Source organism: Euprymna scolopes, chromosome 13 (assembly GCF_053919585.1).
Source record: "Euprymna scolopes isolate OS-2025 chromosome 13, ASM5391958v1, whole genome shotgun sequence".
NCBI classification, from domain to species: Eukaryota; Metazoa; Mollusca; class Cephalopoda; order Sepiida; family Sepiolidae; genus Euprymna; species Euprymna scolopes.
The window spans coordinates 1,028,942-1,043,101 of NC_136494.1; the positions used below are offsets into that span (position 1 = coordinate 1,028,942).

General features: G+C 34.3%; 1 protein-coding gene across 3 annotated transcripts in view; it reads left to right on the forward strand.

Moving 5' to 3' along the window:
- The window catches only part of LOC145291913 (beta-1,4-galactosyltransferase 3-like), a 367,549-nt gene that overhangs the window by 287,568 nt on the left and 65,821 nt on the right, over nucleotides 1–14,160 (forward strand). For all 3 annotated transcript variants that reach the window (XM_080137751.1, XM_080137752.1, XM_080137750.1), the window contains exon 5: nucleotides 576–763. In XM_080137751.1, the coding sequence (XP_079993877.1) occupies nucleotides 576–763 (188 nt within the window). The remainder of the gene's footprint in view (nucleotides 1–575; nucleotides 764–14,160) is intronic.

Here is a 14,160-nt window from a genome sequence, read left to right on the forward strand (position 1 = left end):
CTATACGATGCAGCACTGACTTTTCTACTTTCTACTACCCAACCAGTGCAGCTTGAAAGATCTTTTTTTTTAGAAAGATGTCACCACTTATCAAGGCCAGTAGGCCACTCAAGGATAAGTGTTAATGAGTGTACAGTAGTAAATGGGGAAATGTCGTAGTAATCGTTAGTAGTGGAAATTTGGTAAATTGGATTAGTTAAGGGGATGACTCAAGAACTTGTTCACGTAGGACTTGAAAACGACCATATTGTAGTCACTTGGAAAACAGAAAAAGGGAACTGAGTTCTACAGGCATGCAGTTCTTTGTTCATAGAATCTACGTTTAGGTTTAGGCATGCAAAGAATTACTTAAAAAATGTGAAAATGTCGTATGAGTACATGCTTAAAAGATACACAAAATTAAAGTAAAAGAGATTTTTTCTTTAATTAATTTAATTTCCACACAATTGAATTTTTAAATTGATAGTCAATGGACTTTGTCAATTTTAGATTGATTCTTTTTTTTTTTTTTTTAATTGATAACCATTTTAAATAAGAAAGAATTTTGTCTAGTTTTTTGTTTTGTTTCATTTCAGGCTGGCAAAACAACATTCAACCGAGGCAAGCTGATGAACATTGGTTACTTGGAAGCCCTGAATTACGACAAGTTTGATTGTTTCGTTTTCCATGATGTGGATCTGATTCCGGAGAATGACCAGAACATCTATATGTGTGATGAGCATGCGCGACATCTCTCCTCGGCCATTGATGAGATGAGATATCAGTAAGTGCGAATGGTTTCTTAATATTTTTTTTTTAGCAAACGAATATCCACTCTTTCTCTTTTACTTTTCACAGCTTCGAATGGAACTTGAATTAAGTTTGTCAATTTCAGAAATCAACATCTATTTTTTATTTTATTCTTATTCAACCCTAACAGGGCACAGTGCCACTATTTAGGACCCTATCTACAGGCACACTATGTAGGAAGTTGAGCAGGGAGGTATTTATTCACATTACACTTGAACTTCACCATCTCGGTACAGTCAGGGAAGCAGGAAATTGGGAGGGAATTCCGAAGTCTACCAATTCGAGGGAATAAACTATTACAGTAGAAGGCTGTCCAGCATCTAGGTATCTCTATAGTGAGAGGGTGGGATTTTTCTGCTTGTCGGGTTAGTCGAGGGTATTTACATCGAGGGGGTAAAAGTGCTATACGTTCGTCAGAGCACATTCCATTAAAATACTGGTAAAATAGACACAGAGATGCAACATTGCAGCAACAGGATAGTGGTTAGATATATAATCGTATTAAAACACTGGTCCTTATTAGATCACCGAAGTAAAGCAATGTTGAGCACAATCAATACCAGATGGGTGACTAGATTTGAATACCAGGTATTGTAATTAGGTCTGCTAATATATATATATATATATATATATATATATATATATATATATATGTTATTTTACGTACTTGTTTTTCTTTTTGCAATACGTTTTGAATGAATCCAATTATTTATACAAAAGTGCATTTTTACCTAAATGCGAGTTATAAATAATTTTACCTTTTACCAATTTGGTACCCCCAAATGGGGAGCGGCATGTGTATTGTTTTTAAAATATAATTATCCACTGACACGTGTTTCGTCGTCTACGAATCATCAGAGTGGCTGAATCTAGCGAGAATCGAAAATATTTTAAAAACAATTGATGAGCTGTGAAACAGCGAAAGAGTACTGTATGTGGATGACTATATATATATATATATATGAAATAAAATGGAGGTGGAAGGACCTGGATACTCAACGTTTCGCCCGATTTATGCGGGCTTCTTCAAGAGGGATGGTCATTGACGAGAGAGTCGGAGGATTGGGGCTATATATAATGATGGGGGAGAGCAGCGTGTTTTCCTTATGTAAATTAGATGTCATATATACATGTATATACATTTAAGAGAGAAGAACTAATTAGAGTAAACTAGTGTAGTGGATTACGTCTAAAAGATAAAATATCGTAGAGATTAAAAATTGTGTTTGGAAATATAGCGGTGATAGATTAAATAAATAAAATGACACGAGATTACGAAAGAATCTTTTTTTTTTTTTTTTTAAATTAGAAATAATTGAATTGGGATAAAATAGCGCAGTAACTTAAAAGATGGTATCTAAAAATAAGAATAGGAGGTGATAAAATGGAGTCTAAAAATAGATAATGATAAAATACAGTAAATAAGTAAAATAAAAATAAAATTAAGTGCAATTACGAATTTTTTTTTTTTTTTCGCGTTTAACCGGTGTCTAAGTTGTTTTCTTTAATAATTATTTTCGACAGAAAGGGAGCAACGTGGAAAAAACCTTTTCTTTGCTTAATTATATTGCTGGAATGGGAGATTATAGCTGACTGAATTTTTAATCTCCCGATATTTTATCTTTTAGACGTAATCCACTACACTAGTTTACTCTAATTAGTTCTTCTCTCTTAAATGTATATACATGTATATATGACATCTAATTTACATAAGGAAAACACGCTGCTCTCCCCCATCATTATATATAGCCCCAATCCTCCGACTCTCTCGTCAATGACCATCCCTCTTGAAGAAGCCCGCATAAATCGGGCGAAACGTTGAGTATCCAGGTCCTTCCACCTCTATTTTATTTCATATCGTCGGATTTAATCCAGCTCAACAATCATATATATATATATATATATATATATATATATATATACTAGCAGGGGTGCCCGGCGTTGCTCGGGTGTTTGGAGGTGTATGCTGTGCAAAAAAAGCAAAAAACAAAAAAAATGGTTAATTTTTTAAAACTTTGACCCTATTATGACCCCTTAAAATTTATAGTTTCGGGCTCAAATCACTTTATTAAGTTAGATCCAGGTTCAAGGAACCTATATCTAAAATTTCAAGTGTCTAGACCCAAAATTTTCGGAGGAGTTTGGTAGAGTTCTTAAAGGTCAAATCGTTGAAATTTGACCCCTTAACAGCCAAATTTCTGGCTGACACCCGTCACATCGATTTTCCCAAATCTCAGTACCCGGTATTTCAAATTTCGAGTCTATAGACTAAAAATTGACAGAGTTATTGCGTAGGGAAATGTACACAGACAGACAGACACACAGACACACAGACAGACACGTTCACTTTTATAGATATATAGATATTACATCTTTTCTATTTAAGAACCAGATGCCTTCATTGGCACATAAGCTTTATTACGAGGACTTTTGGATCTAGCACACCATTTGTCCGTAACATTAGCATATTTAATGTAGCGATTATGTAATTTTTATCTATATCAATAAAAATATTATATATATATCTTTCTCTGTCTCTGTCTGTCTGTCTCTCTCTCTCTCTCTCTCTCTCTCTATATATATATATATATATATATATATATATATATATATATATACCTACATATATGTATATATATATATATATATATATATATATATATATATATATATATATATACAGGGTCGTGCAGATAAATTGGGACTAAATTTAACAGAACATATCTTCCGTAACAGCGAAAGAGTACTGTATGTGGATGACTATATATATATATATATATATATATTTATTAGCAAGATCTGCTATACTTACCCGGAAGGAATGACTATATATATATATATATATATATATATATATATATATATATATATATATATATATATATATATATATTTATTTATTAGCAAGATCTGCTATACTTACCCGGAAGGAATGTAAAAGAATTATTTAATAAGATGGAACATTCATACGTCACACTTGGTAAAACAATGATAATATTGCTAAATTGAAAAATGTCTTAATTCTATTTTTGTGTTTGTTGTTTTGCAAATAGCACGAATCACACCACGTGGTAACAACATTACTGAATGATTCTAAGCTTGTATTTAATGCAAAACTACTTCAAAGATAAGTATTCAATAAAAGTTTGAATATACGAATGCTAAATAGAAAAAGACGTAAATTGTAGTTATGAAACTGATGATTTATTACAATTTGTTCTCTGTTCTGAAAATAAACGAACTGGCCAAATAAATCTATGGGTGGCAGATATGGTAGTAATGTATCGTGTTGTAAAGTTTAAATACATATTAATAACGTACCGTAAAGGATATCCATACCTCTCATTCCTTTAGAAATGAACGGTCTACATAAATGATTTTTGGATGACAGTAATTGTAGTAATATTTCTTGTTATTATGCTTAAATATATATAGAAATATGCTTATTAATGTCGGTTTATCACCGTATGGAATATCCATAGTTTTCACATAATAATGAAATAATATTATTATAATGGAATATGGTGATGCCCTAAAATTGTGTCATCTATGAAAAAATTTGCCCAGTGTTAATTGGTTGCGTGGAAGGAAATAAATTATATGGAGAGAAATTGTTACTATTCTCGCTTTAGAAGACGAGTTTGGGAGAGACGGGCGTGTCGGAATGAATGTAATAATTTTCTGTATTAAGTAAAAAAATACACGTTTTTTTTGTTGTTGTTGAGTGGAAGAGACGTGCATTTAGAGTTTTTGGTTATCTGCTTATAATTGCAGAATCCAGAGATGAAAAGGTGAGATTATTATACAGGGCGGAACGATAAAATTCCCGCCTTAGAAAAGACGACATTATTCCATTTTCGTTTGATGAAAACCGGTTTTATTTTTTTGTTGCAGACCATCTATTAGTTGGCCAGTTGTGTACAAATTCACAGAGCGATAGGAGCCTTCTATTATGTCTGAAAGTGGCACAATGTTCAACGGGCGAGATCGTAGATACGCCGCTGTACAACTCATGCTTTCTACCGAGACAAGTTGTGACAACAGGACCATTGCCAGCACCCTCAAAATACAAATCTGGGCCGTTCAACGCTTGAGGGCACAGCTCAACGAAGTTTCCGGCCATACCACCTCACATCATCGGAGTCGGCTTGAAAGTCAACATCAATGCTTAGCTGGATGTGCTGAAGAGTGTGATGGTCCCCTAGTGCAAATAGGTGGCCACTGACAGACCCTGGATGTGACAGCAGGACTCGACGTTGGCCCACAAGTTCAAAGAGATCCAGGCTTGTACCCTTTTGTCTCACTGGCCTCCTCCTCCTCCTTCTCCTCTTCCTCTTCCTATGAATCTGGTCGATATAAAATCTTCACCATTTTGGGACCGCAGTCGAGATGGTAAAGTTCAATGAACTCCATAATCTTTTCATGTGGCTGTTAATATGTGCGCACGCTACCACTACACACATTGGCAAGCAGGAGGACTGATCTGATCTTCTACCTGCATACAGCGCCTTGAGGATCAGAATGTGGTATCTGTTCTGATATTACATCCAAAATTGATCCTTTGTCAATGGAACCCTTCTATATTAAAGCAATATAATTTTGCGACTGCCAGAGGTCTCCTTTAGGAGGAGCTGATTTTCCCTGCATTAAAAACGAGCTTGCGTCACATTTTGCTTTCGTGGGGAAGCAAATAAATACCTACATTGCCTTGGTAGTCCCAAATGGCAACCCATCTGGTATTGGTCAAACCCAGCGTTGTTTAACTTCGGTGATCTGACGAGAACCGGCCGTGACCGTGATTGTACAGAAATAAACGCAGTAGGTCGTCAGCAGATATTTATGTTGGAATTATTTTTAGTATAAAAAAGAAGAAATATTTGATAAAAATGTAAAAATATAATAAAAATAAAATATAAACAAATAAGTGTTGCAGCACAGAAAGAGTAGATCAAATAGTTTCACGATTTTTTTTATTATTCAACAAAATATTTTTTTAATATCAATCTTCGATGACTGAATGTTTGATCAATAAAATCAATAATGACGACTAAATTTTCTGGGAAAAATTAATTTCTGTTCATTGTTTTCTATTTTTGATTAAACGATGCCGACGTATTTAACAACATTAGCCGGCGTCACAAAACATGAAAGTATGGCTTCTTTGAGTCATGCCTGACTCCAACTGGAAATGTTTTGTGGATGGCTTTCACCGATTTGTTTTTAATTTTTACATGAGTTCTGGCATTACAATAAAAGACTTCGTTTGTTGATTACCTTTCCGTTTAAAAATACATTTTAATCGCAAATTGATTAGATGGACTTTTTACGTCGTCGTCGTCGTCGTCGTCGTCATTATTATTATTATTATTATTATTATTATTATTATTATTATTATTATTATTAACGTTTCTAGTGGACATCGAGTAATAGTCCAATCAATACGACATTTCCATCGATTATGAAGTGAAGAATGAACTTAATAATTGTGTACTTTTTTCATAATCCATATATGTATATATATATATATATATATATATATATATATATATATATATATATATATATATATATATATATATTGCCTACAACCCCTTTCTTTATTTGTGGGTACAAACATGCTTAAAATAATTAGCCGAAACTGAGCAAAATATATTGTATTTTGGAGAGGGTGAGAATTGTAGATAAAACAAACAAACAAACAAATAAACAAACAAACAAAAAATAACTGTGCACGTATCAGATTTTAAGGTTGAAAATCAGAATTTTGAATGTGTTTTATTTTTCTTATTTTATGTTTTGAAATGTGAAATTCGTTGAATATGTTGATTAAAATTATTCTCTTTCAGATTAGCAAAAAAACAAGAATTATGTATTTTAATTGTTTTTTGCGAAAAACACTACTTTTAAATCTTTGGAAAATAAAGGAGGGTTTCTATAGATTTGCCCTTAATCACAGTGGTCTCTAACAAATAGCTGAATCCTAAGAAAATGGACTCCAGACCATAGTGGGATGGGGCCGTAAATAGATTATAACATTTAATACTAGCAAGACTAAGCTGCTCTCCTTAAACAATTATAAGAAGCCTCTCCAACCACCAATATCCTTGACAAATAACCTCCTACCCGAGAATTCTTCCTTCAAACTCCTCGGCTTAACATTCACAGGAAATATGAACTGGAACAAATACATTGAGGATATTGCGAAGGCTGCTGCTAAGAAGGTGGGCTCCTTCTATCGTGCTAGAAAACTACTCACACTTGAAAGTATCCTGTACCTGTGCAAGGCCACCATTTGCCCATACATGGAGTATTGCTGCCACATCTGGGCTGCTGCATCTACCACTAATCTCTCCCTCTTGTATAGGGTCCAAAAAAAGGTCTCCAATCTGATAGGTCCCACTTTGTTTACTAAGCTCCAATCCCTGTCCCATCGCTGCAATGTTGCATCCCTGTGCATTTTTTACAAGTATTTTAATTGGATGTGCTCTGATGAACTCACTGAACTTGTGCCCCACGACGTACATATCCCAACAAACCCGCTTAGCAGCAAAATCACACCCATTCACTATTGAATGCCAGAAGGTTTTTACTTTAATAGATTCTTCCCTAGAACAACTAGACTTTGGAATTTCTTTCCTACTACCTGCTTCCCTAACTGCACTGATATGCAGAAGTTTAAATGCAACGTAAATGTAAACTAATATCTTAATCTTTCTCAGGCATAGTCCCAATCCGTAAGCCATTGTGTCCAAGTGGTAATATGCCTTTGTAGGGGTGACAAAAATAATACATTATTGTATGCTAATTGAATTAATAAACGTTTGTTTCCCTAAAGCTTCTTCCCATATATTTGAATCATAACTGCAATGAAAAAGTTGAAGTCGATTAAGCTTGGAAAGCTTTATTTAACTTAGAACATCGCAGGGAATTTACGTGGGCTCACGATGATTTATAAGAGGAACAAGACAGAGAATATTCAAAGAAAATAAATAGATTTAGATTTAGAAAAGTCCTTTTTTTTCAGCACAATGTGAAATACAGTTTTGATATGAAGTTATGTTTTAAAAAAAGTTCAATTCAGTTGTTCATTATTATTTAAAACTAATGGGGAGGGAGGGCGGCCTTGCCCGGTCGTAAAATACGCTTAAATATATTTTCATTCATGCAGATTTCATATTTATTATTACAAAGCAAATTCTCTATTGAATATTATGTATGTACACACACACACACACATACATATATATATATATATATATATATATATATATATATATATATATATATATATATATATATATATATATATATATATACTTCAGAATAAAGTTATCCAACAAATCAACTGGTATGGAAACCTGTGATCATAGGTCTTACAAAATATTATTGCCAGTAATATTTTATAAGTATTATCCCATCTAAATAAAAATTGCTCGATATACAAGATAGAGCAAATAAATAAAATTTTAGTCATTCAATAAATTTAAAAATTTATTTCATGAAATGGTTAAATTTCAAATCAAAAGATTTTTTATTATTCTATGTAAGACAAAGAATACATTTGAAATATAACTCCTTATCTTACATAGAATAATAAAAATCTTTGGATTTGAAATTTAACTGTTTCATGTCATAAATTTTTTGATTTATTGAATGACTAAAATTTAATATATATATATATATATATATATATATATATATATATACATATATATATATATATATATATATATATACTCCTATATAATTCTTTGATATGAAACTCAACCACTTCATTTCATTTCAATGAGAGTTTTTTGAAATTCATTGAATCACAATTTAATATATATATATATATATATATATATATATATATATATATATATATATATATATATATATATATATTAGCGTGCGTTCTATCCCAACCATCATCAATGGACCTGAGGTAATCTCGTCAGCATCAGATAAGGCCAAACTATTTGGCAAGAACTTTGCAGCTAATTCTACCCTATGCGACGAAGGCCATCAACTCCCCGTATTTCCTCCTATAACAGACAACACGCTCTGCAACATACAAATATCTGTGCGTGAGGTCGCCAAGCTAATCAAGAACCTTGATTTCAGTAAAGCAACTGGTCCTGACTGCATTCCAATCATTGTGCTGAAAAAGCTTCAACCAGAACTTGCCGCCATACTTTTTAACTCTTTAAGCATTGCCTTAAAGAGAAGTGCTTTCCAACACCCTGGAAAACCTCATCAGTATGCCCTGTATTTAAGAATTTAGGTGATAAGTCATCTCAGTACAGACCAATAAGTCTTCTGTGTTTCATATTAAATAGAGAAGTAGTCAACCACCTCAGCAGAAATAACCTTCTTAGTTACATGCAATATAGTTTCCGTTCTGCCAGATCTACAGCAGAACTGTTATATCGCATAGGATTAGTGAATCTCTTGACAAAGGCTTCCTTTCTAAGGCAATTGCTCTTGACATATCAAAGGCCTTCGATAAGGTATGGCATAAGGGCCTACTTCACAAGATTTCCGGCTACGGTATAACTGGAAATGTTTTTTCGATCATTAAATCATTTTTCTCCGATAGGCTCATAAGAGTAGTGGTTGATGGGCAGAAATCAGAGGCCCTCAATATTAATACTGGAGTCCTTCAGGGGTCCATCCTAGACCCAACTCTCTTCCTTATATACATCAATGATCTCCCAAAACACATACTTAAATCATTCGTTGATATCTATGCTGATGACACGACCATCTATGGCAACACATCAAAGGCCGTAAATGACAAAGTTCTCTCTGATTCTCTCTCTCTCTCTCCTCTGATCTTGAGCGCATGGTACAGTGGTGGAGGAGGTGGCTGGTTACCTTTAATGCATCTAAAACCAAACTCCTATCTTTACATCATCAACGCTCTGATCCCCATCTGGCATCAATTGAAATGGGTGGGTCTCGTCTAGGGGAAGCTCCATGTTTTGATAAGCTTCTGGGCTTGACCTTTACTCCTGACCTGAAATGGAACACGTACATCAAGTCTGTTGCCAAGGTCACTGGAAAAAATGGTAGGATCCTTCTACCGCTCCAGAAGATATCTCACTCCTGATGCAATTCTCTATCTATATAAAAGCCAAGGATGGAGTACTGCTGCCACATCTGGGCAGGAGCTGCTAAAAACAGCCTATCCTGCTTTGACAGAGTACAAAATAGGGTTTGTGGCCTAATGGGTGGTGCCCTTTTCTCTTCCCTGCAACTTCTCTCCCAGAGGAGAGACGTTGCGAGCCTGTCTTTGTTTCATCATTACTACCATGGCAGGTGCTTGTCTGACCTCCAATCTCTGGTCCCCCTTCACCAATCTTTCATGATAAACACCCGTCTAGCTGAAACCACTGTCAAAAATTTTCCTCACTCCTTATCTGTGCCAAAATCCAAAACGTAGATTCCATAACCAAAGCTTCTTTCTTAGAAGTGCACGTCTGTGGAACTCTGTTCCGGTTGCCTGTTTCCCACCTGACTACAATCTGAATGTCTTCAAGTCCAACATGAACAAATTCCTGATAAACCGCCCCCTTAAGTAAGACACTTTATCAAATCTCCAATACTAACGTGCTGTACACGCAATAACCCTTATTCCCGAGTGGCTTCCGGGCCTTGATAAGTGGTTACTACCTTGTAAATATATATATATATATATATATATATATTAGTATTGATTTCCAAAGTTTAAAAAAATGACTTGAATACTATCAGTTAGAATCGAACCCAAAACACTTACCACTCCAGATGTGTTCTTTACTGTTTGAGCTATCAACAGATAGATAAGAAAGATTAAAAACCAAACTATTTAAGCTATGAAATAATTTTGCTCTTGCGCAAAAGTAATAGAAATATACCGGACTTGAAATGCAAAATGTTCACTTCAACATGCCGGCAGATTTCTGTACGCGTTATTCATCCATCCAAACAAAGATTTTACCTATTATAAACCATCCTTAGTGGATGATTATTATTTCCTGCTAATTTCAGTGATCTATTTGAACACAGACACGCACATAAATACATACATACATACATACATACATACATACATACATACATGCATGCATACATACATCTACTGTTTTTTATATGGAGATGAACTTACTTCACTTGAACTCGTCTTAACATAAATATCCTCAATCAAGAGTCTTGCAGAAAAATCCCATCATTTCATTGTAAAGGTCTCCAAATAACAGCAAATTTTCTATTCTAATAACTTATTTCTTCGGATTGCTTTCCTTTAAAACTCCCTCACTGTTCCATCTTTCCCTGACTGTAGTAACATTCAGAAATTAAATGTAATATGAACAAATATCTTGTTACACACTTTTCTTTTTAAGATGACCGCAATAAATCTAACCGCCTAATCATAGTACTCCTTTATGTCTCTGTGTCAATATGCCTTGTTTGAAGTCGATATAAAATAAAAAATGCAACATATTCATAAACCGAAGAAAGGTAAGAAGAAGAAAGGAAAAAATGAAATCGGCACTAACCCTATGCGGGTTTAACCGTTTTCTTCCAAAGGAGGAACTTCTGTGGGAGTATGAAATTCACAAGCCGTCCCCAGTCGTGTGTATATCTCCGTTAGTGGAGATGACGATGTTAGGTTTTTGCAAATCTTTCAGGGAGGTGTAGACGTCCTCCTACATACAGCGCATGGAATTACCAAATTGGTCATTCATTTTAGTAATGACCAGGCTCAACGTTGCTTAACTTCAGTGATATGAGGGGAACCGGTGTCTCAACGTCATTATGTTGTATATAAACAAAGGAAACACATAGTCTTTTCATGCAAACGCACATTTGATTTATCTCTAGTGAGCGACCAAGAAACCATCTATATATATAAAAGCGAAAATGTGTGTATGTATGTATGTATGTTTGGATGTCTGCTAAAAAATTCGACAGACGCGACGAAAATTCACAAACTCGGTATCACATCGAAGCTCCATCCTTTGCTCGAAAAATTAGCCAAAAACGTTAACTTTTTCACCCCGAAATCGACAATTTTCGACAGGGGGAGGGGGGATCAACAAAAACGGTCCTCTCGTGACAATGACCGATTCTACACATGCGTCAGATGACGTCGTGACCTGATTTACTTTAAATAGTTGTACGTCGCGTTAGTTCAGTTGGTTAAGGCCTTGGTTCATTATCTAAACGTTTTGGGTTCGAATCGTGGTGTGAAATGTTTTTTTTTGTTTTGTTTTTCAATTTTTTAAATTTTAATACTAAGCCAGTGTTATTTAAGCCATTTTTCACGTAACGTTCGTTTTTCTACTTTTTTTTTTTTTTTTTTTACTTCGCTTCTTCTTGGCGACACCCAAAAACACCCGGGTACCCACCGATTTTTTAAATTTTAATGTCAAAACAGGCTTATTATAGCCATTTTTCACATGTGCGTTTTTCTGTTTTCATCGTTCGTTTGCCTTACGTTAGTATTTTTGTGTGTGTTTTTTATTGTTTGATCGCCGCGTAGAAACAGAAACTGGCTTCCGCAACTTGACGTTTTCGCACCTGCTAATTTCGGTTTATAAACGTCAACTTAACAAACTTATCAATTCATCTGTTCCCGTGGTCGAGATGGTTAGGTCGCAGGACTTTTTTCCATTTCCTTTTCACTTCCGCGTCAAACGTTCGGGGTTCAAGCCTACCTTTATACTAAAACTATTTTTTCTTTTGCACCTCCAAACAACCGGCCAACGTTTTTTTTTTTAACAGGGTTGTTTTAATCTACCCCCCCCCACAAACACACACTTCCAAACACCAAGGCAATGCCGGGTACCCCCGCTAGTCAATTGATACAATTCTTTTTTTACATACGTGCGCGGTCTAATCTTCATTCATTTTATCGTCACTTTCCGTGTGTGTAGCCATTGATCTGTATGTGTATTGTCTTGTGGCTGTTGATCGGCTGTTTAACTCAGGCAAATAAACCTCATGAATGGAAACACAATAAACATTTATTACAGTTTTAAAGGTTTAATTGGGGAGAGAAGTTCGTTAACAAAGGGAGAGACCAAAATTAACCCCTTATAAAACAAATACTCAAATTAATTTCTACTTATTTAACTTTCTTATTTAGCTTTAAAAATGGCCAGTGAATAGACAGATCTCGGGGAAATTTCTCTTAGATTTCTACATTGTGCGTCACGCTTGATTCAACTGCTTCCTCGCCTTAAACTGCCGCGAACTTTGTAACGTTTCAAGCATGTAATGTAATCTCTTATGCAATATCATCGACACCTGTTTATAGGGCGTTTTGTCTAGAGAGCTGACCTTTGAACCCTTGATTCAATCACGCTAGGTACATTGGGCCTATCTTTGTTTGCCACCAGTCCGTCCCGACATGTACTTAATGTAATCCTCACCAAATTCATACTGGTTAACATAACTACAGGCATAGGGTCCTAATATATAATAAAAATAAAATGAAAAATCTAGCAATATTGCCGATGTGTCACACTTAGATTTAAAACACGCAACTGAAACGGGCATGTATTAAGAAAGGAGACAAGAATTAACCTTTCTATTGTCTAAAATGGTGCTAATCTTGTTTGTGAGTAAAAGTTCTTGGAAACAAACTTATTTTTTCTTGTTTTTAAACTTGATGTCATTGTTAAGTCCCGACAGTCAAATTAAATTCAAGCGCATGTTGGTGTGGAATGGCGCTAAGCAGATTGAACGTTATCAAATAATATAAAACATTGTGATTAGATATGCATAATGCATAGAAAATAAAAGACAACTTTCATTTAAATAAAACATGTAAAGAGAGGCTTGCACGCACGCGCACACACACACATACACACACACACACACACACACATATATATATATATATATATATATATATATATATGATTCCGACTTCTTTTCGTTGAATACTCTCTAACTGTATATTGTGAACGGTCGCTGACATGGCATTCATTGTTACTTAATTTCCTTCCATTTATGCGTTAATTGCCAGTGGCCTGGAGGAAAGACGTTTATCTACAAAGTCAGTCGTGGCTTTCTGACTGGGTTCGAATCTCCTGACCATCAGTAATTATCACTTCGTACACTGATGAGTGCATTAGCATGAAACACTAGTGTCTGTAGATATAATAAATTGTTAATATTCATTTTTAAATATTATATATATATATATATATATATATATATATATATATATATATATATATATATATATAACAAGAAAAACTGATGATAAATAAAATAAAAATTTAATTAATTACAATATTTATTGATCCATCAAAAATTTCTACAAGGAATTATAATAACTAAAAGTATTTGAAAATTCGTGGATTAAGGATAAGGATTTTAATTCCTTCTTTGAAT